A 22,636-nucleotide genomic window follows, 5' to 3' on the forward strand; every position below is an offset into this window, starting at 1 on the left:
CTAATGAACAAACAAAATAGAGACAGACTCATAGATAGAGAGCAGGTTGACAGCTAAGGTGGGGAGGGATTGAGCAAAAAGGAAAAAGGACTCATTGACATGAACGATAGTGTGGTAATTGTGGGGGGGAGGTACAAGGGGACTAAATAGCAATGGAAAATATACAATTAAAAAATCATTAAAAAAGTAAATAAATGACTCTTCACGGTGAAGCCTTTCCCACATTCATTGCATATACACAGTTTTTCTCAAGTATGAGTTTGCTGATGCAAAGTGAAATCAGTTCATGGTAAAGCATTTTCTACACACTGCCTACACAGGGCTTCCTCCCTGATGTCTATATATGTTTTAGCTGATGCCTGATGAGATTACACTTAGCTGTGAATCCTTCTCCACATTCACTATATATACAAGGTTTCACCTCTGTATGAATCCATTCATGTACAATCAGCTCCATTCTTACTTGGAAGCCTTATGCACATTCAGTGCATACATTGGGTTTCTCTCCTTGTGAATTCACTGATGTACAATCAGATGACTCTTTGCAGTGAAGGCTTTCCCACATTCATCTCACATACATGGTTTTTCTGACATGTGACTTTGGTAATGTACAGTGAGATCACGCTTCATGGTGAAGACTTTTCTATAAATACTACATACATAGAGCTTCTCTCCAGTGTGTATTTGCTGATGTCTGATGAGGCAGAACTTCACAGAGAAGCCTTTCCCACATACACTGCATAAAAAAGGTTTCTCTCCTGTATAAGTTTTCTCATGTATTTTGAGAGCAGACTTTTTACCAAAGCCTGTCCCACATAGACTACATCCATGGAACTTCTCTCCCATATACATTTTCTGATGTACAGTGAGAATTACCTTTCTATGGAAGGTCTTACCACATTCACTGCATATAAAGGGTTTCTCTCCAGTATGAGTATAATGATGTACAATAAGATAACTCTTGTCAATGAAGTCTTTTCCGCACTCACTACATCTATAAGGTTTCTCTCCTGTATGGGTCCATTGATGTACAATCAGCTTGTTCTTCTCTGGGAAACTCTTTCCACATTTACTGCATTTATAAGGTTTCTCTCCTGTATGAGTTTTCTCATGTTTTTTCGGATGAGTCTTTCTATAGAAGGTCTTCCCACATAGACCACAGGGTTTCTCTCCTGTATGAGTTCACTGATGATTGATGAGCAGAGAGTTTTTGATGTATGCTTTCCCACACTCAGTACACATATAAGGTTTTTCTTTCATGTGAGTTTTCCGGTATATATTGAACTGTGATTTCTTAAGGAAGGTTTTGTTGCATTCATTGCATTCATACTGTTTTAGCCCTGTATGAATTCTCTGATGTGTGGTGAGTCTTGATTTTCTGGAGAAGGCTTTCCCACACAGACTGCACTCTATGAGCCTTTTCTCTAATATGAACTCTCTGATGATCAGTGAGCTCAGATATCTTGATGAAACCTTTCCCACATTGAATGCATAAGTGGGCTTTCTCTACATTGTGAGTTCTCTGTTGCTGGGACTTATTATTGATGGGTTCAGTAGTGACAGGCAATGTGATTTCAATATAAAATTGTTCAGGGTTAGCATGCAGAATGGATATCCCATCTCCATTCAACTCAGCAGAGTCCTTTAACTTTTAGCTTCTCTTTAAGTTTTTAATACTTAAATTTGATATTAAAGGTTTTTCACTTATGTCAAGCATATCACAGTTTTGCTTTAATAGGAAATGACCTTCACTCTGATTAACAGTATTTGCAAACATATTATGTTCACAGCATTGTTCCACACTCTTCTGAATGCTTCAATTTTGTAAGTGATGCTGAAGAGGATCATCAACACTCCAGAGTTCTAGGAAAGAAAAGAACGGTGAATCATTCCATAATATCTCATAATATTAATTTGAAATAAAACTTTAAAAAAAATGCCTTCATGTGAAATAACTATTTAGTGACAGTCCTTTGTGTTATAGGATAAGTAATGAGTCTCTTTTCTTTTCTACATAAAAATAAAAGACCATTATAATTACAACTGAGTTTATGATAATGAGGTAACTTAGCGCAGTGTTACCAGAAAGAAGGAAGCTAGTCGCCAGAAAGAACAATTGATTAGAAAGTTGGACTTTCAGCCCTACCTACTGACATATGGGCAAGGAGGGTGGGCCTAGAGATTAAACTTCTATAAAAATTCTTAACATTAGTAACTATCTCTTTGAGTACTGTAAAACACTTTAGCAAATTAATTGAACCCAAAGAAGAGTTCATGAGACTCTCCAACTTATAGCTAGTTGGTCAGAAGCACAGGTGACAACTGACATCTGAAATAGCGGCAATCTTATGGGACTGATCTTTTAACCTGAAGGGTCTGACACTATTTCTTGGATAGAGAGTGCCAAAATTTGTGGGTCCTGTAGGTTTAGTAGTTTTGGTATACACACCTGAAGCGAAGTAGTAAAGGCAATTACAGTCCATGAAACATGGTAAAAGGAGCAACAGAATGTAAGAGGTGGACAAAATCAGAATGTACAGGGTGGAACAAAAGTAGGTTTACAGTTGTTCATATGGAAAATGATAATAAATAATAATATAACAATAAACTCTGTGTTTTGCACTCACAACTATAAGCTGAATTTTGCCCCAATGTGTATTTAAAGAGAAAACAAAGTTCACTAATGGGATCAATGGGATACATGAGAAGAGGTTCATGAAAGTTAGGACTCAAGAATTACTCCAGCAATTACGTGGCTTGAGCCACTGGGTAGGAAAAATACCTCTTAACAAAATGAAGAATATTACTGAAGTCCAGATTGAGGGGGGCGGGCGGGAGTATAAAGAGTGCATTGTGAAACAAAGTTTAAGAGGATTATTACACACATAGGACTATATTACATCTACTGAAAACAAAAATAATGTTAAGAGTGGAGACAAGATCTATTTCTTGTACAGCTGTCAGCTTAAAAAAATATTATGGTATCAGAATCTAAGTTTTCAAGAAATAATGCAATCCCATAAATCACAGGAGGCAATCATAGGTATGGAACATATTAAGGGGTATTAGATAGGATGACATAAATTTTCTAATCAATGATAACATATCACAAAGATCACTGAAAAAGAAACTGCAATTTCATATGACTGGGCAACTTGGTTACCTGGGACCAAGTGCCATCAGAATATGAGAAAATAATCAATTTTATTTTTATGACCTAGCAGTAAATAATTGGGAAATGCATGAAAAATATCAATTCTACTTACTGCATAATAAAAAAAAAACTTAAGAATAAATTGAAGGGAAGTGTAAAACTTTTATTCTGAAACATACAAGACATTGTTGAAAGAAATTAAAGATCAAAATAGATAGAAAAACACCCAATGATTCTGAATTAGGATATATAGTATGGTTAAGTTGGAATTACTACCCAATTGATAAAACAGATTCAATGTAATTTCCATCAAAATCACCTTGAAAGAGAAGAACAGAGTTGGAAGATTCACTTCTTCCAATTTCCAAGCTTACTGCAAAGCTACAGAAATCAAGGCCACGATGAAAATATGTACATATAAAATGTGCCCAACTTGATTGTGGTGATGGTTGTACAACTATATGAATATACAGAAAATCAATTAACTATATAATTTAAATGAGTAAATTATATGGTATATGAATTAAATCTAAGTAAAACCATTCAAAATACGATGTGAAAAAAAAGCTTCAAAACAAAAAATGTATCGATAGCATCTAAGAATGAAGCAAAATCTGAAATACAAAATCTAGGGAGTTATTTGAAGCATAAAGTTATGACCTAGTTTGCGCTGGAATTCATTAACCATGTTAAGATTGTTTCTTGGGGGCAGGGGAGCAAAGAACGATGCACCATGAAACAAGATTTTCAGCGGGACACAGCATCCCAGTTGGGGTTGGATTTTATGGAAGGAAAGCACTGTGTCCAAACAGGGAACTAAGGTCCCGTAGTAAAAGAAAGTGATCAATTCAAAGTTCTTTCTTTCTAGAAAGGCCTAGAAAGTGAAGTTTCACAGCAAGAGAGGTGGTAACACAGGCAGAGACACTGGACTGTGGACAAAGAGGAGGAAGATCTGAGAATCCTAGCAAGAAAAAACTACGCTAACACCAACAACATGTAAATAAAATAAACAGGGGTCAGAGCTCAGGAGAGAAAAACGAGGTATGTTTTCCTTTAAACTTCTACAAAGAAAGAGCGTTCTCACACATGGAGGGTGGTTTGAGTTTCTTCATTCACTGCCACAGCTCTGTACGCGTGTTTGACTAGAATGTGACTTCCCTGCTGTCCACCTTGTTCGTTCTCACCCCCTCACCTGGGCAGACTAGACAGTGCAGTTCATCCTGTACTGTCTAGGGTTCTTCCCCTTGCTCCCACCTGGACAGTGCGTTTGGTTTGCTGGCTTCATACCCTGCTTGTGAAAAATGACAGAAGACTTAGACATACTGAACTGGGATGAGGTCTGTCAAAAAAGGAGAATGTTACATTTCAGAGAATGAGCAGGTTTCACATGTGTTAACATAACAGCTTTTCTGAGGAGGGGACGTTATTCCCTCTTGTCTGGGGTAAAAGAAAGATCTCAGAGTTTACCATTTCAGAGATCTGTATCTATCCTGAAGAGTTAAGTAGCCGAGGGAAAAAAGAAAAGAAAATACTAACAGGGCACACCTGTGTGACACCAGGGAGCTGTCCGCACCCACTAATACCAGGTTGCTGTAGTTGTCCAGCATCACATCTCTGTACACGTCCTTCTGATTGGGGTCCAGGAGCTGCCACTCCTCCCAGGTCAAGTCCACTGCTACATTGAGAAATGTCAGGGATTCCTGTAACAGCACCATGCTGCTTAATGGCATAATGTGCTTTAGATGACATAGAAGAAATGTTAGTTTTTCTGCTCATTTTCACATTATAGGCTGCATGTATATAGCAAGTGGGGTTTATTTTAATATATAGTTTAATAATCACCAGCCTAGTAAAATACTATTTTGTAATTATTCATTTATTCATCCACGCATTCAACCAATTAGAAGTTTTTATGTGAAGTTAAATATTCTTGTTTAGCTAGAAACACCACATTCATACATTTGACAAACAAAAGATGTATATGTGTATACTCCTCAGATTAACAAATGTGTTTTTTTAATAGGCCTCTACAAATCCATTAATAAAAAAGGAAAAAAATAAACAAACCCAAAGTTACCTGAGCCAGGAGCATTTTCTTCCGTTCTCTGAAAAGAGCTGGCAACAGGGAGGCTCTGTCTTGGTGTGTCCTGGGTCTGCTCTAAATTTCTGTTCAGAAATCTGTCTTCAGATAGGTGTGTCCCCAGAAAGGCCTATACCCACCCATGTAACTTCTTCTGGCTTCACATTATTCAATTGCTCTTGGGGTCCTCATTAGAAATGTCCAATCCTATAGGAAATTTTTATGAGTTTATTTGAGCCAAATTGATGGCAACTGCCAGGAAGCAAAATAACAATGGATTGAGAAAATGCTTCATACCATTTTTACACCTTATTTTATACATTAAAGTCAAAGGAAAAGGCATAAAAGGGTTACCTGAAATCCACTGGTAATAGATTAGGGAGGCAAGAGAAAGCAAAAGGGAAAAATCTCTGGGGGTGGAGAAAAAGTAAAAAGAATAGACACATGCTTCTTTTACATAGGTGGAAATAGGATAGCCAACTTAATTGTATTTAACCATGAGGGGTTCTGCAGTGTCTTGATCTCATGGAAGATTGTGCCCTGAGGGGTCTCAAAAAAAAAGGAAGTTAATCAGACATTCCAAAAGTATGTTATCCTAGATGCAAAAACAAGCCCTGGCTGACAAGGCTCAGCGGATTGGGTGCTGGTTTGATTCCCTCTCTCTCACACATTGGTGTTTCTCACCTTCTTTCTCCCTCCCTTCCCCTCTCTCTAAAAATAAATAAATAAAATATTTTCCTGGCTGTTGTGGCTCAGTGAATTGACTGCCAGCCTGCAAACCAAAGGGTCACTGGTTTGATTCCCAGTTAGGGCACATGCCTGGGTTGAGAGCCTGGTCCCCAGTTGGGGACTTGCGAACGGCAACCATATATTGATGTTTTTCTCCCTCTTTTTCTCCCTTCCTTCCCCTCTGTCTCAAGATAAATAAATAACATCTTTTAAAAATTAAAAAAAAATTTAAAAAAGAAAATGGACAGGCTCAGTTAAGGTAAAGATTGACCTTTGTCAAGGAAGATACTGGTCTAAAACATGACTATCTATCATTACTGACTTTCAGTTAAAAAGTTTTAATTTCAGCCCTGGCTGGTGTGGCTCGGTGGATTGGGTGCCAGCCTGTGAACTAAAAGGTCACCAGTTCAACCTGGGTTGCAGGCCAGGTCCCCAACTTGGGGCATGCAGATCTATGTATCTCTGGCACATTGATGTTTTTTCCTTCCCATTCTCCCTCCCTTCCCCTCTCTCTAAAAATAAATAAAAGCATTAAAATAAAAAGTTTTAACTTCAGACCATCACATGTGGTTACTTTCAGCCTCTGAGCTTGTAAGACCCACCAGGCCGGCCTCCCCTGAGTTTGTCAAGTTGAGTGTATAGCCTTATTTTTGTCCAACTGAGGAGCCAGAACTTGTGGGTTGAGGAGAAAGTTCTTTGAGCAGTACATTTCCTCTTGGACCTGACACTACACTGTTTTTTATTTAATGCCCACAATATCACTTGTGTTCCTTTTATTTTTTTCCTCAGGCACATAAAAGTCTTAGGTTCAAAATGCAGTGGAGCCCTGGCAGGTGTGGCTCAGTGGACTGAACATTGGCCTGCGAACTGAGAGGTCACTGTTTCAATTTCCAGTGAGGGCACATGCCTAGGTTGCAGATCAGGTCCCCAGTTGGGGGCTTGTGAGAGACAATCATTTGATGTTTCTCTTTCTCTTTCTCCCTCCCTTCCCCTTTCTCTAAAAATAAAAAAAAAAATCTTTAAATGCAGAGCAGGTATTCCTTTATTCTGTGGATTTTAAGTGGAGTAACTGAAAAAAGATGAGGGAAATGACATTGTTGGAGACAGAAAAATTTTTTTTCTCCTCTTCTAGATGCTTTGACTGGTCTAATAGTTAAATTGACAAAACAGATTAACAGGGGGAAAATAATAAAAAAGGTTAATAACATGTATAACTCTTGTATACATGGAAGCTACCCAGAAAACAAAGTAACTGGCCAAAATGGCAGGTACCAACACCTGAAATACCACCTTCTCCTAAAGTCTAAAGAAGTTGTGGGTGGAGAGTCATTTATAGAAGGTTACCAATAAAAGCACAGTAAACAGAGGGCAAGACTATTATGCAGATAGAAGTCTTGCTTCTCCACCGATTATTATGGTGATAGTTATGGCAAGTGTGATATAGTGAGGGAGACACCCTACACATGAGATTGCCCTTACAAATGTAAATGTCCTTCACCAGAGATAACTTCCACTAAGTTTTCAAAGCTTCTCCCAGGGCTGCAGTTTCTTCAAATTAACCAGCCAAAAATAATCAATATCCTAAAGAGGCATATTTTAGTGTGGCAAACTTCTCCTTTTCAGACTCAAGAAATTATGTGTTCAAAAGACAAAATTTTCCCCCAAAAACAACTAACACATTTTCACATATATGAGGGGATTCCCCACAGAATGGAATTTATTTATAAAAAATTGTGTATTTATTCTTACATGTTTAATCTTCAGCCACCTTCAAAGTAGTCTCCACTTGATGCAATCCACTGATTGAGCCGTTTTTCTCCACTGTTCAAAAGTTTATGAACTCGTCAATTTTGATATCTTTTAGTGCTTCTGCCATTTTTTGTTTCACTTCTTCCGTATTGTCAAACTATTTCCCTTTGAGGACTTTTTTCATCCAGAGAAAGAAAAAATATCCACTGGGGGCAAGATTGGGTGAATAGGGAGGGTGGGGCACAGGTGTCATGCTGTTTTTGGTCAAAAACTGCTGAACACTCAGTGCAGTATGAGCAGGTGCACTCCTAAGTCACCCATCACAAAATGGGCAAATGTGTTGAGTCTTCAAAAAAAAAATTCAGTGAAGCCAAATGCAGCTTCTCACAACAATGCCTGCTGGTGCACTGACACCGATGAGTTCCTACAATGCTCACCTAGTGGGGGAAGCTTGTATTACAAGGAGTCCACCCTCCAGAAGATAATTTAGGGGTTTTTTTCTGGGTTCCTCCCCTCCTCCTGTCTTTGGCTAGAACTACACAATGTATCTAAACTCATTTTACAGTAGTTCAATCACTAGTGATGGGAACTGAAATCACCATGGTTGACTAAGACCAAAGCTTACCAGCACACTCGTGTATGGTTCACCTTGATGGAAGGATGGACATTAAGTAAAATGGAAATTCTGTTAGCATTAAAAAAATGTATGACTGTATGTCAGGCAAATAAGCAACAATGTCCACTGCTCCATATGAAGAGATGAAAGCAGAAGATGGCAAACATTTTGTGAAAGACATGGATAAACATTTTCCACTTTGCAGACCAAAACTTGTGTTACAACCACCCAATTCTGCCTTGTCATGCGAAATGTGCCACAGAGAACACAGTATAAACAAACATTTAGTCTCTGGATCTGTAGTCAGTCAACTTCTGGATTAAAGGTTGAAAACCAGATGGCTTGGAGCTAGTGCTCTGGGCCCTACCACCTTCTGTCCCGGCAGCAGTTGAGATTGTAATATTAACCGAACACCAGTGGTCCTCGGCATTCAAAACTTCACCCTCACAAGCATCTCCTGACCACAGACACTGACGACACTTCTGGATTGATTGGAAACCGGGCCCTGACCATTGTGGCTCAATTGGTTGGGTACTGTGGCTTGGTACATCCCTGGGTTCGGGATTCAGTCCCCAGATGGGATGCTAGAAGAGGCTCTCTCTCTCACATCCATGTTTCTCTCCCTGTCTCTCCATCCCTTTTCCTCTCTCTAAAAATAAATAAGTAAAATCGTAAAAAAAGAAAAGAAACTGGGCCAGACACCATGTGATGAGCAGCCATGCTGGCCCCAACATCATTGAGCGATGTATTAAATCTTCAACTTAAACCTGATATTGCAATCATCCTAATTGACACCCGTACCTCATACAAGCAGGGTGACCCGCAGAACCCAACACTCTGAAGGGCCAAGGGCATTATTGTAATGGGGGACACATGCCCCCCCCTAGAAATGGAGGAAGGGTTTGAGCTGGGCATGAATGACTGGTGACTTTGCCCCTTGCTAAACATGGCAGCCAGAAGAGAGGCAAAGGCAAATACGGCTGATACTGGCCCTCACTGGTTGGAAAGCTGGACACTTCTACCGGCTTTCATCATGCATAGGATTCTGGGAGGGACTTTTGAAACGGGGTGTGCATGGAAGTGTGGTCAGTTGATTCTTTCCCCTCCACTGGCACAGGCTGTGCCGACAGTGGCTAGTGTGGGCCCAGTGAGCAGAGGCCTGGGGGCACAGACGCCAAAATATGTCTAGAGCTACACAGTGACTGGAGACCAGCTAAGCCACTTACGTTTATGATTCTTTCGATTGGGAAAAGGTTCCCTGTGCAACCTTGAACTGAGCGGGCAGAGGGTGACAGGGTGATTTTTCTCTTGAGTGTCTCAGAGGGAGTGGGGTGTGAGGCAGAAACTTGCCATTATTCCCAAAGACATTGGTGATAATAGCACTATAAACAGATTTTTGTTCTTGCATTATTTTCAGTTCTTGAACCTATGTGGTAGTTGTAATGACAAATATTCAAGTGGATGCTTTTGCTGTCACACTCTGACCTTTCCTTTCCCCTAACTTTTGTTACCGAGATATTTTAGGCAGAAACTTGCCATTAAATAAAAGATTTCTTCCCCCCTGTCTTTGGAGATTGGCCCAGTTGCTAGAGGTAGGACTTCCCCCCTTCTCCCTACTGGTTGGGTTTGATAACATTATCTCTGGACTCTTAACCTGGGCACTGACCCCCAGGACACTTCAGTCACAGACAGACGCCTCCGGTTCCCCTCAAATACCTGAAATCCGATTCCCACAACGTCCCCTTAACTGGCTCCACCTGCGTACTTCTACCCTCCGCCTCCGACTCCGCGACGATTCCGTGCTCCACGCTACACTTCGTCCGTAAGTCACCTTGGGAGAGACACTTCCACTGTGACGTAAAAACTTCCAGAGACAAAACCACACGCTGATCTGACTTGTTCTCCAAACTCACAAGGAGAGTGTAAATGTTTTATTTCCTCAACTCGCTTGCTTCAGCCCTGGTCCTACTGGGTCTACAGTGGGCAAAGAGGATCTCAGACGTTTGAAGAAAAACAGGCAATGATTTCTGGTATTAGATGGCAATGTGTCCGCGCCCGCCTCGCAGTGGCATCATGGGTGGCGCCATGTTGGGACACTTGATTGCCGTACAGAAAACAGAGTCAGTCGTTAGGGTCATCAAGGAGGGCAGGAGAGTGGAAAGCTGCTGAAATTCTCTCCTTTTCTGGCACTTCCACTCTTCGGAAATTGGGTAAAATTCAGAGCTTCACAATGCAAACACAGCATGGGCAAAGTTGCCTTCAGCGGGCTCGGCAGAAAGGTACTACAACCTCAGAGTATTATCTCCACTTCATATATTTACAAACGTTTTCAAACAGACAATTGGGAGTTCAGGTGTCAGTATAGCACTGGGGGAGGTACTCCTAAGAAGATGTAAGATAATACAGTTGATAAATGGACACCCACGGACGGATAGCTCTGACTGGAAAGAGTTGTCGGAAGCGTCTTTTAGGAACAAAAAGAAACTGGTACAGTGTGAGACTGGCCATCACCAACTAGAAGACAAGACCTACTGGGACCAGCGAGCCTAAGGTGTCATTGAGAGTGGAGATTCTGAAAAAGGCCAGTAAAATGAGGCCAGTAAAAGAATCAATGGCAAGGGCACGACCTGAATCCATTCAATTAGAAGTTATATGGTAAGCGTGGTGACATAGGTGAAACCCGGGATTTAAGGCAAATACCAAAATAAAGTGTGCATCAGGCCGTATTTAAAGCAGCATAGTCCTGGACCCCAGCCCCTGACTGGAGTTTCTGGTTTAGGGGGTGTAGGGTGTGACTGGGGATTTGCATTAATCTACATTTCTGAGGCAGAAAACTAGTCATAGACAATCATGAGAAACAGTGCTATGCAGGATTTTGTAAATTATATGTATGTCTGTCGAATCACTATGTTGTGCAACTGAACTAATAATTCTGTGTGTCAACTGTAATGGAAAAATGTTTTAAATTAAAAAAGAAAACGAAACAGCCCTGGGAGGTACTCTGGTTACAAATATTATGAGGGTGACTCCCCTCTGTACCTGTTTTGGTTCAAATTATATCTAGAAAAGCCTAGGTAGGCAGGAGCAGGAATAACCCCCCCGCACCCCGCCACACACACATACAGTTCCATCACAGCCTATACATTACTATAAGTTATTGTCTATGAGTTATAATTACTACCTATTGTGAAGCTTTATTTTTCCCTGTAGGATTCACCACATCCTGAGATTTTATAATCCATTGTACAGCCTTCCTCACTAGAGTGTTAAGGTCCACAAAGTCTGTTTTTATGCCTGTTTTGTTCACGGATGTAAACTAAGTGGGTAATACAGTGCCTGGCACAGTGGTGCCTAAAAATACATTTGAAGGAATGAGTTACCTAGAACCCAGTATTTGAGATTGAATTCTGAAATGGCTGCCACATGGCAAAACAAACTGCCATTTCTATTCTGATGAGCAAGTCACTGTTTATAACTTGGATAGGTGGGAAACCATGGGACAGTTAGGAGATTAAGGGAAACTACTCCAAATAGTGGGAGAGCAAGAGCCCCACTCCCGAGACAGAGAAGGAAAAATGGAGAGAGAGCACATGCCTCAATTCAGCAGGTAAGAGTGGAGCTGGAATCTTTGAAACAGTGGCAGCTCTCAAGGGTGATAGTCCTGTGCGTGCATACAGAGGCTCTTCACGACATCCCTTATGGAGCTCACCTCCCGTCTCCCATATTCTTCGTTCTTAAGAGACTAGGATCCTTGTCATCCCTTTTAGTTTATTTATTCTGAGAATATTTTTTCTGCTCTGCTCAGTTTATATTCAGTTAAGGTCTGTAATTATAGTTTGGGGAAAGTAAAATATTCTTTACAACCGCCTTCCAATGGCTCATTCTTTTCAGTGACAAAATACTCTGATTAGTCATTTTAGCTGATTTGTTCACTTTGCAAGTCAGTATATAATTTGTTTTTATTTTTCTGTGCTAAGAAATATAAAATCATGTCAACCACTGCTTTCAGTGTTAAATTTTTGGGATGATGGAATTATGACAGATTTGTCTTGAGTAGCCATATACTTAGCTATGTTTTGATCACTGTGGTGTCCAGTGAGGTGGCCACTAGTCATATATGGCTACTGAGCACTTGAAATGTGAGTTAATGTACCTAGGCAACTGAGTTTTATTTGTTTTGTAAAAATGTGCAATCCAAAGAGCATAAAAATGACCAAGGAATTTTTCAACTACTTGGAGATAATACATAGGCATTAAAAAAATAACTTACTGAGGTGCTAAAGTCCACTAATAGTCTTTGCCCTCCAAATAATAAGCCCCTTGAACAGAAAATGATCCTAACCCTTTGAACCAATTACTCTATATTTGCTATGGAGTGTGTTTATCTCCCCAAGATTCACTCATCAAAACCTAACCCCAAATGTAATGGTACTAAGAAGTGAGAATTTCAGAGGTGATTAGGTCATGGGGGTGGAATCCTCATGAACTGGGTTGCTGCCCTTACAAAAGACATCCCAGGAAGCTCCCCTGTCCCTTCCTCCATGTGAGGACATAGAGAGATGACTGTTTTCTATGAAAAAGGAGACGGCACTCACCACACCAATCTGTCAGTGCCTTGATCTGGAACACAGAGCTTCTAGAACTGTAAGAAATAAATTTCGTATTTATTTTATAAACCACCCAGACCATGGTATTTTCTTAAAACAACCAGAATGAACTAAGACTATGTCCATTTCATGAGTGTAGATACTGACATCCTCTTACTAGATTTGCTGCTGTGTATGGGTGCCACTTAGAGATAAAGCAACTCAACCTCAGTGCTCTCTCCAGGACACCATGCCTGCCTTCTGTTTTGATCAACATTATAACCTTACCTTTTTGAACAAAACCAGGTATAAGAGGAATATTTGACAAAAACTCGGTATAAATGAATGAACTGACTCAATCTAAGGTTGCTGTGTCTTAAATCCCTCAGCATAATATAAACTTCTAGAGTTTATGGTAGACATCCCCATTTTCAATTGCCCCTTCGCCCTGGCCTGGGAAAACCGAATTGATAAATACAAGAACACATCCCACCATATCAACAGTCCAGATATCAATTATATTTATGTTTTAAAAATTCACTTATTGCCTCCACATAACTTCATTCATTCCTTTAATTGACACAATGGGCCAATTAACATATGTGTCTGGGTTAACACGAGATTATGCCTCTCTATCAGTGCATATATTGAACAGGACGAGATTATCATCACTTTGCAGTCTCAGCATTTATACAGTTTCTCTCAGGATATCTTTTCAACCATAACCTGAACTAGAAATTTTTGATCAAATCTTTGTACATAGAATGTGTCTGAGTTTCTTCCTATTGGTTTCCTGTGACATAAAATAACATGTAATTAACAACTGAAGGCGAGTCCTTACTCACTGCATTCATAAGGTTTCTGTCCTGTGCAAATCCTCCTGAGGGCACACATCTGGCCACAGGCTGGCCCACTATGACTACATTTCTGTGTGCTAGGAGCCCACTGATGTTTAATGCTGTTTGAGGGGCCACAGAAGGCATCTGCGTAGTCACCGTATTAACAAGGTTTTTCTCCTGCAGGAGCACACTGGTCAGTGATGAGCTGGGACTTTCTATGAGAGGATTTTCCACCGTGGCTGAATCACCACGTTTCTCTCTTGCATGTATTCTTTTATGTTTCACAAGGCAAGACATGTAGGCAAAGGCTTTCCCACACTCGTTGCAGGTATAGGGTCTCTCCCCTGTATGAGTTCTTTGATGGACAATGAGCTTCTGCTTAGTGGTGAAGGCTTTTCCACAGTCACTGCATTCAAAAGGTTTCTCTCCAGTGTGAATTCTCTGATGTTTAATGAGACCTGACTTCTGGGAACAGGATTTTCCACACTCACTGCACACAAAGGGTGTCTTTCCTGTGTGAAATCTCTGATGTGCTATAAGGCATGTCTTCTGGATGAAGCCTTTTCCACATTCATTGCATATGTAAGGTTTCTCACCTGTGTGAATTCGCTGATGTACAATGAGATTGCCCTTTTGGATGAAGCCTTTCCCACAGTCACTGCATATGAAGGGTTTCTCTCCTGTGTGTGTTTTCTGATGTATATTAAGCCGTGATTTCTTGAGAAAGGCTTTGCCACATTCAGAGCATTTATAAGGTTTCTCTCCTGTGTGTGTTCTCTGGTGTTCAGTGAGCATGAACTTTCTGGAGAAGGCTTTCCCACACAGGCTACACTGATGGGGCTTCTCACCTGTATGAATGATCTGATGATCAGTGAGCCAAGACTTCTTCATGAAGGCTTTTCCACATTCACCACATATGTGAGGCTTCTCTTTTTTCTGAGGTTTCTGATGCTTGATGAGTTGAGACTCAGTGCTGGTGACTTTTTGGTTTTTGGGAAATTTCATTTCAGCCTGAAAATGTTCACTGTTATTGTGAAGAATGGATTTCCCGCCTCCAGAAAGCTTAGTGGGAGTCTTAATTTCATAGCTTCTGGTCTGATTAAGTAAAGATAGATTTGATTTTATACTTTCTCCATGTGAGATAAACATACGGTTTTGAAGTAACAGAGAACAGGTTCTCCTCTGAGGGACAGTATTTTCAAAAGTGTTACATTTGTGCCATTGTTCTAGGATATTCTCCATGGTTTCATTTTGTAAGTGCTCCAACAGATGATCATCAAGTCTCCAGATTTCTAAGAGAGAAAACTACAATGAATTCATCCAGCTTCTTGAATGGAAAGAAAGATTAAAAAAACAAAACAAAAAACTGTGATGTGTCGTTTTTGTGATGACCTTGTGATGTAAGTATAAACAAAACTCTACGTTCAATGTTCCTTGAACATTGGAAAACACAATACTATAAACAAATCGAAGGTAAGAGTTGAGTGTAAAAACAGGTTACATAATTCACAATGGCAAAATACAGATTTGTCTGTATTGGCAAGGCTTTGTAAGGCCTTGCCATAGGTGCAGACTGTAAAATATAAGCAATTTTTGGTGTCAGCAGACACAGGTAGAAGAGCCACCTCCTCCACATTGGACTCACTTCTTCCACATACCTCACTTTTGACTACTGTATACCAACACAACCCTAGGTTGGGGACACACAAACAGTCCTCATGTTTATGGGGCCTACACTGCACTTTGGTGAAGCCATTTAAGGGGCAAAGACACATGCTGGAAACAGCTGCTGGTTGTGAACATAGGTGGAAAGGCAAAGTGGAGATGGAGAGAGGTGGAGGAAATCAGGCTACATTTGGAAAGAAGCTAGGACTCACAGTGGACTCATTACTGTGATGGGCATGGCGGGAGTAAGATGATGACAGAGCAGAGAACTCCTGGCACCTCTGATTAACAACCTCCAAAACAGAACCTTTGATTTACCAACCCAAAGTCCTCCACATGTCATCTCCATCACCGTAAATGAAAAGTCTACTCTTCTCTTTAACCAGAAAGAAATTTCTCAGCATCACCCTTCATGTTTCTCTCACTCACATACAGCATGTACCTTCATAATAAATCCTGCCAGCCCTCCTTTAGGAACATGCCCAGAATGGGACTAACACCCCTTCCAGAGCCAGTGACTCTTGTTTTATTGCATAGCCTCCTGCCTGGTTTTCCTGTTCCTCCCTTGCCAGCAACTGTGTTTTCTATGCAGCAGCCCAAATGATCCTTTCCACATTAATTATATCACAATAGTCCTCTACTCAGAAGTCCCTAGAGGGTTATCATCTCACGAGGAATAAAACAAGGTTTTGAAATGCCCCTGTATGGGACTCCTGGCTGCTATTCCGCTGACCTTACCTTCAGTCCTGTTCTCTCTGGTCTTTCCGAGCAGGCTTCCTAAGGTTCTTCAGACACACTCCTGCCACTAGCCTCTGGCCTTTACTTTGGGACACACCTTACCCGGGGAGCTTACCCACATCCCTCATCTACCTGCTCTACTGCACCTTAATGAACATGTCTTATTCCTAAAACCACTGCCAAGGCCAAACACTCATTCAATTATGCCGCTTAATGTTCCTTAAAGTAATTCTCATCCCAAGGACCTTTGCATCAACCTTCATCCATTTCTTCCTCTCATAGCACATATTGAATTACATGTCAAATCTCATCTGCCTGAAACAAAAAAAGGGAACAAAAATTTCATCGTCCTCTATAATAAGTGTCTCCAGAGTCTGACCGACACTCATCCCTCAATGCGAATGGAAGCCACAGTTCCTTCCTCATCACGTTTTGCAATAGCCTCCTCCATGGGGGTCCTGCCTGAGCCCCACTTGCTGCTGTCTGCTTTCTACAGTCACCGAAGGGATCCTCTGAAAAGGGAAATTACTGTTTTATTACTATTTTTTCCACACAACCTCAAATGTTTATTTTTTTATTGGCATTCATCCCTCCATATCCTCTTCCACCTCTACCCACCCACCTACGCCCTGCAATCACCACACTATTGTCTGTGTCCATGAGTGAAAAGGGAAATTATGTCATGTCATTCCAGCACTCAACAACTCCACATGTTTTCTCTTATCATTAGGAGGAAAACTATGATTCTCTAACATGGATCACAGGATAGACCTTACCCTCCCCTCCTCCTGCTGCTGCTGCCACTTAGAACTCATTTCCAGCATGTTCCCGACAGCCTACTCTGCTCCTTACATATGCGCTCCATTCTGTTTTCCACACACATCCCTGCTGCTTCAACTTGCTGTCCTTTCTACTTGGAATCTCTTAGCCCAACAGCCAAACGTCCTTCATCTCTTGGCTCAAAGGTGTCTTATCAGGGAGTTGTTTGTACTCTTCCTGAGAGGAGCATGGCCCCAACACTCACTGTTCTATTCTGCTGGCTAAATTTTTATCTCAGCACTTTTATCCACCTAGATATATTATTTATTTGTGTGTTTTGATTCATTTTTTGACTCCTCTTAGGATGAAAGCTCTTGATTTATTTGTATGCTTTCATTGTTCTTATCCCCCACCCCAACACACACAAGGTTATCAAAAAATAACGTATAGATGATGAATCAAGGAAGCAATAACATGTATGGTACACATCTGACAGCATTTTGAAGATCAGATAGAAATCTATCTCTTTGTAAACAGGACATTATATCATGCAGATCACAGTAAGAAAAATTTTAATGTTATGTGATGAATAATGGCATTAACTGGGACTTAATGTCCTCAGAATATGATGGAAAGGAATATAAAAGTTTTAGGGAAGTGAATACTACAGTGGTAACATCTATAGTAAACAAGAACAAAGTTTAAAATTAGTATATACACATAGGAGTTAATTTGAAGTAAGCAAGAGTTATGGTCTGGTATAGGCTGGAACTGAGAAGGTACATAGTTAAAATGAATCTCCTAGTTGAAACACATCATGAACAGAAGACTCCTTTAAAGAAGAGAGTTCCGTGGGCAGGAACAACTGAGGTGATGCTGGCCAGGATGGCAGATGCACAGGAATGAAGGTGAACCTGAACTCACAGGGCTTTTCTGGGAGGGACGATGACTTTAGGTCCTTGCAGTCATTAGGAGTTCAGCAACGTTGCCAACAAGATGAGAAAATTCTACATAATAGAGTCTGTGGTGGATCACAGTGGGGAGATCGAATTTTGGGGGGCTCATGTAGGGAACAAAAGAAGCTTAGCTGCTTAGAATGAAGAAAACTTTGGAGGGCTGGTGAGTCACATGAGGAAGTGGAAAACAAAAGAGCTGAAGAACCTCAGAGTGAAGAAAAAGTGAAGCAATGAGAAAAAGGAAAGCAAAGGCACAGTGAAGACCACTGTACTTTGGGGGCGCAGCATCCAGGAAGGGGTGGATGTGAGGAAGGAAAATCCACATTACCAGGGCAGAAAGGAGCAGCGGTCAGAAGACAGTGAGCACAGTCTTCTCTCTGGAGAAAGACCTCAGACAGTGGACCGTTATAGCAGGAGAGGTCTAAGAAGACTGTGAAGAAAGGAAAGATTTGAGAATCCTAAAAAGCAGAACCATATGCACAAAAAATCAAGGTGCAGATAAAATAGTGTCACATCCCAGAAGAAATAAAGGAATCTGTAACTCCTACAAAGAAAAAGTGGGCTCTCTCTCACTGGGAGAGACATGGACAGAGGCGCTGCTTACCTATCCTCAAACCCCCTTCGCTTCTGAGCCTCTTTTCTGAATGACTAGAATGTGATTTCCACAGCCCACCCCGTGCTGGTTCTCTAACTCACCTGAACGGGTTCCACAGGGGATTTCACCTTCCTTTGTCCATGGTGCTTCCCCGTGATCCAACTTGGAGAGTACGCCCGCATTGCTGGATTCATAACCTGTTCATGGGGAATGATAGAAGACAGGCTAACTGAAAAGGACGTGGGGTCTGCGAAGAGAGCAGAATGTGCTATTTAAAGACAAAACAATTTTTGCATTTGCAGAACAAAGGCTTTTCTCTCAGGAGAAGGGAGAACATACCAATCTGGGGCCAGAGAGGGAACTAAGACTCATCTACCACCTCAGAAAACCAGACTTGCGAGAGCTTTCAGAAGCTGAGGATGGAAAGGCCACTGACTGGGGACCAACTGAGTGACACCAGGGAGCCGTCCTCACCCACTGACACCAGGTTGCTGTAGTTCTCCAACATCACGTCCCTGTACAGGTCCTTCTGATCCGGGTCCAGGAGCTGCCATTCTTCCCAGGTGAAGTCCACAGCCACATCATGAAATGTCAGAGATTCCCGTAACAGCACTGTGCTGTTTAATGTCCCGATGTGCTTTAGATAATATGAAATATTAGTTTTCCTGCTCATTTTCACTTTATAGGCTGCATCTATATAGCAAGTAGGTTTTATTTTAAGATACAGTTGAATAATTACATGTCTAGTAAAATGCATGGTGGGTCAAAAGTAGGTATACAGTTGTTCATATGGAAAACAGTACAATAATATGCCCTGGGTGGTGTGGGTCAGTGGACTGAGTGCCGGCCTGCAAACCAAAGGGTCACAGGTTCAATTCCCAGTCAGGGCACATGCCTGTGTTGCAGGCCAGGTCCCCAGTAGGGGGCGTGAGAGAGGCAAGCACACATTGGTGTTTCTCTCCCTCTTTCTCCTTCCCTTTCCCTCTCTTTAAAATAAGTAAACCAAACCTAAAAAAGAGAGAGAGAGAGAGAGAGAGAAAGAAAATAATACAATGACAAACAACAAAGAATAAAATCTGTTTTGCATCCTCACAATTGTAAACTTAATTTTGCCCCACCCTGTATTTTGTAAATGTGCATTCAGCCATCTGTACATTCATACAATTAGAAGCTTCTATAATATAAAGTAAAATGTTATTAATCTAGAAACACCATATTGATATATCTGAGAGTCAAAATATATTGTATATACCATATGTATATTTTTCAGATTAATGGAGGTAGTTTTTTATAGGCCTCTACAAAACCATTAATGAAGAAAGGAAAGGATAAAACAAACCAAAGCCACCTGAGCCTGGAGCATTTTCTTCTGTTCTCTGAAAAGATCTGGTAACGGGGAGGCTCTGTCTTGGTGTGTTCTGGTGTTCTGGGTCTGTTCTAAATTTCTGTTCAGAAATTCTGTCTTCAGTGAGGTGTGTCCCCGGAAATGCTGATAACCGCTACCCCCACCCCCATGTAACTTCTTCTGTCTTCACATGATTCTATGCTCCTGGGGGGTCGGGACCTGTGGATTGAGGTGAAAATTCAATGGGTGGTACATTCCCTCTAGGCCCAGATGCTACACTGCTCCTGAGCCCTCACTCTCACACAATGCCACGGTACTGCTAGTGTCCCTTCATATGGTGTCCCCACAGTATTTATTCTTATGGCCAATAAAGTCCTAGGTTCTTTCTGTGGTGGAAGTTCTTCTTCATCCTGTGGAGTTTACATGGGGTGACTGTCAAAGGAGACCTGGGAAATTACATCCTTCCGCGAACCATGCCTCAGAGGCAAGTGAGTCTCAGTAAAATCACTTGTACAAAGCAGACCACATGGGATGAGGGGATTGAGGCACTATTCTCTTCAAAAAACATGTTTTTATGGGCCTATTTAAATGTTTCTCTACACCATGACTGCACATATTTCAGTGGGGAAGACAATGCACTGGATAAGTCATCAGCACTATCTCATAAGCAATAATGATAATACCTTAAGAGGTTTTAAAATACCTACAAAAGTAAACAATACTGTAAATAAACTGAAAGCTGGCAAATGAGGTGCTTTAAGATACCTATATTGTCGGAAAAGAGTGTAAAATTAACACAAGAATTTAAGAAAGTTCCAGGTTCTATATAACTTCTACTGTCAGGATGAAAACAGTTGTCTTAAAATACGTAAGCATTTCCATGCTTACAGATGGGGGAAATGTAAATTGAAAACATCATTCAAGCTCTGGCTAGGAAGCTCAGTTGGTTAGAACATCATCTCAAAAGCCAAGGTTGCAGGTTCAATCCTCATTCAGAGCACATACAAGAATCAACCGATGAACCTGGCTTTTGTAGCTCAGCTGGTTGAAGCGTCATCATGTAAACTGAAAGGTCGCCAGTTCAATCTGCGATCACGGCACATATCTAGGTTGACAGTTAGAGCCCTGGTCAGGCTGCGGTCAGGAGGCAACCAATGTATCTCTTTCACATGGATTTTTTTTCTTTCTTTCCTCCTCTCCCTTCCTCTCTCTCTAAAATCAAATTAAAAAAATGTCCTCAAGTGAAGAATACTTTTTTAAAGATCAATGAATGAATGCATAAATAAGCGTAACTACAAATTGGTATTTCTCCCACCTCCTTCCTCTCTCTCTAAATATCAATAAAATTTTTTTTTAAATTCAAAACAAGGCAAAAATAAATAAAATATGGAAAAGAGAATAATGGGGGCAAGCCCAATGCACTTAGGTGACATTTAAAACGTAACATACTAAAAATTATAGTAAGCATAAACACAACAAGGATTCCAGTTGGTTACATTAAACACTAACACCTCAGTACTGTCACACTCAACTAATATTTAAAACTGAATAACATGTTATTATTATAGGTGACACATCTGAAACATAACAATATGGAAAGCTTGAAATAAAAATTTAGGAAAAAATATATCATGAAGAGAGTCACCACAGACTTCTGACCAAGATGGAGGTGTAGGTAGATACACTTTACCTCCCTGTGCAATCCTAAGAAGGATAACAACCAATCTAAAAACAAACCAAAAAACAATCAACTGCCAGAAAATTGAACTGCATGGAGGCCGACAACCAAGGATTTAAAGGAGAAACATTCATCCAGATGGGTAGGAGGTACTGAAACAGGTAGCAGGACAGAAAGGAGGCAGCGTGGCTGCAGCAGGGGTGGTGAGACAGCAGCAGCGGGCAGAACGGGTGGTCTCACTTTCCCATGTGGTACATAAAAACCAGGGAGGGACACCTAGGGAGTGAGTGATCCCAGCTCCAGGACAGACCACACAACCCAGGGTTCCAGCTCTGCAAATATAAAGCCTATAACCTCTAGCTGTAAAAACCTGTGGGGGTTGCAGCCATGGAAGAAACTGCCAGTCTCTCAGAAGAGTGCATTTGAGGAGCCCATAGGGTCCTAGAACATACACAAGACCAGCCACTTCGGGAATCCCCACCAAGGCATCAGCTGGAAGAGTTCCAGTCACTTGGGAGAAGTAGAGGAAGTGGATGAAAGCAGGGTGAGAGCAGAGCAAGCAGCATTATTTCCCTCTCTGAATCCTCCCCCACGTATAGTGCCAGGACATAGCAAAAAGGGTTTCCCCACCCTAGCAAACACCTAAGGCTCTATCCCTTACAATGTAACAGGTGCACCAACAAATTGAGACAAAGAAATATGGCCCAAATGAAAGAACAGATCAAAACTCCAGAGAAAGAATTAAGTGACAAGTAAATAGACAATCTGTCAGAGCAAAGTTTAAAACACTGGTAATCAGAATGCTCAGAGAAATGATTGAGAATGTTCGGAGAAATGATTGAGTACCGCTACAAAATAAAGGAGGAAGTGAAGGCTATACAAAATGAAATAAAGAAAAATATACACTAGAACAGGGGACTGCCCTGGCTAGTGTGGCTCAGTGAGTTGCTCTCTAGCCTGCGAACCAAAAAGCTGCTGGTTTGATCCCAGGTCCCGGCACATGCCTGGGTTGTGGGCCAGGTCTCCAGTTGGCAGTGTGCGAGAAGCAACCAATCAATGTTTCTCTCACACATGATATTTCTCTCCCTCTCTTTTGCCCTCCCTTCCCTCTCTCTAAAAAAAATTTTTTTTTAAAGAAAAAGGAAAA

General features: G+C 41.0%; 1 protein-coding gene and 1 pseudogene across 4 annotated transcripts in view; both read right to left on the bottom strand.

Moving 5' to 3' along the window:
• Positions 1 to 1,175: 1,175 nt before the first annotated feature.
• On the bottom strand, positions 1,176 to 4,869 carry LOC129081612 (zinc finger protein 615-like; annotated as a pseudogene).
• An 8,439-nt stretch (positions 4,870 to 13,308) lies between these two features.
• Positions 13,309 to 22,636, bottom strand: part of LOC129081541 (zinc finger protein 350-like) — a 29,414-nt gene continuing 20,086 nt past the window's right edge. For 2 of the 4 annotated variants that reach the window (XM_054587210.1, XM_054587209.1), the window contains exon 7: positions 13,309 to 14,682. In XM_054587210.1, coding sequence (XP_054443185.1) covers positions 13,697 to 14,682 — 986 coding nt within the window. In that variant the 3' untranslated portion in view covers positions 13,309 to 13,696. Of the gene's footprint in view, positions 15,046 to 18,567; positions 18,664 to 18,940; positions 19,104 to 19,805; positions 20,031 to 22,636 lie in introns of all 4 variants that reach the window. The other 2 variants (XM_054587212.1, XM_054587211.1) reach the window with 2 other exon arrangements.

The sequence above is a fragment of the Pteronotus mesoamericanus genome, unplaced genomic scaffold (assembly GCF_021234165.1).
Source record: "Pteronotus mesoamericanus isolate MK-2021 breed Mesoamerican mustached bat unplaced genomic scaffold, CSHL_Meso_final scaffold_1135, whole genome shotgun sequence".
Lineage (NCBI taxonomy): Eukaryota > Metazoa > Chordata > Mammalia > Chiroptera > Mormoopidae > Pteronotus > Pteronotus mesoamericanus.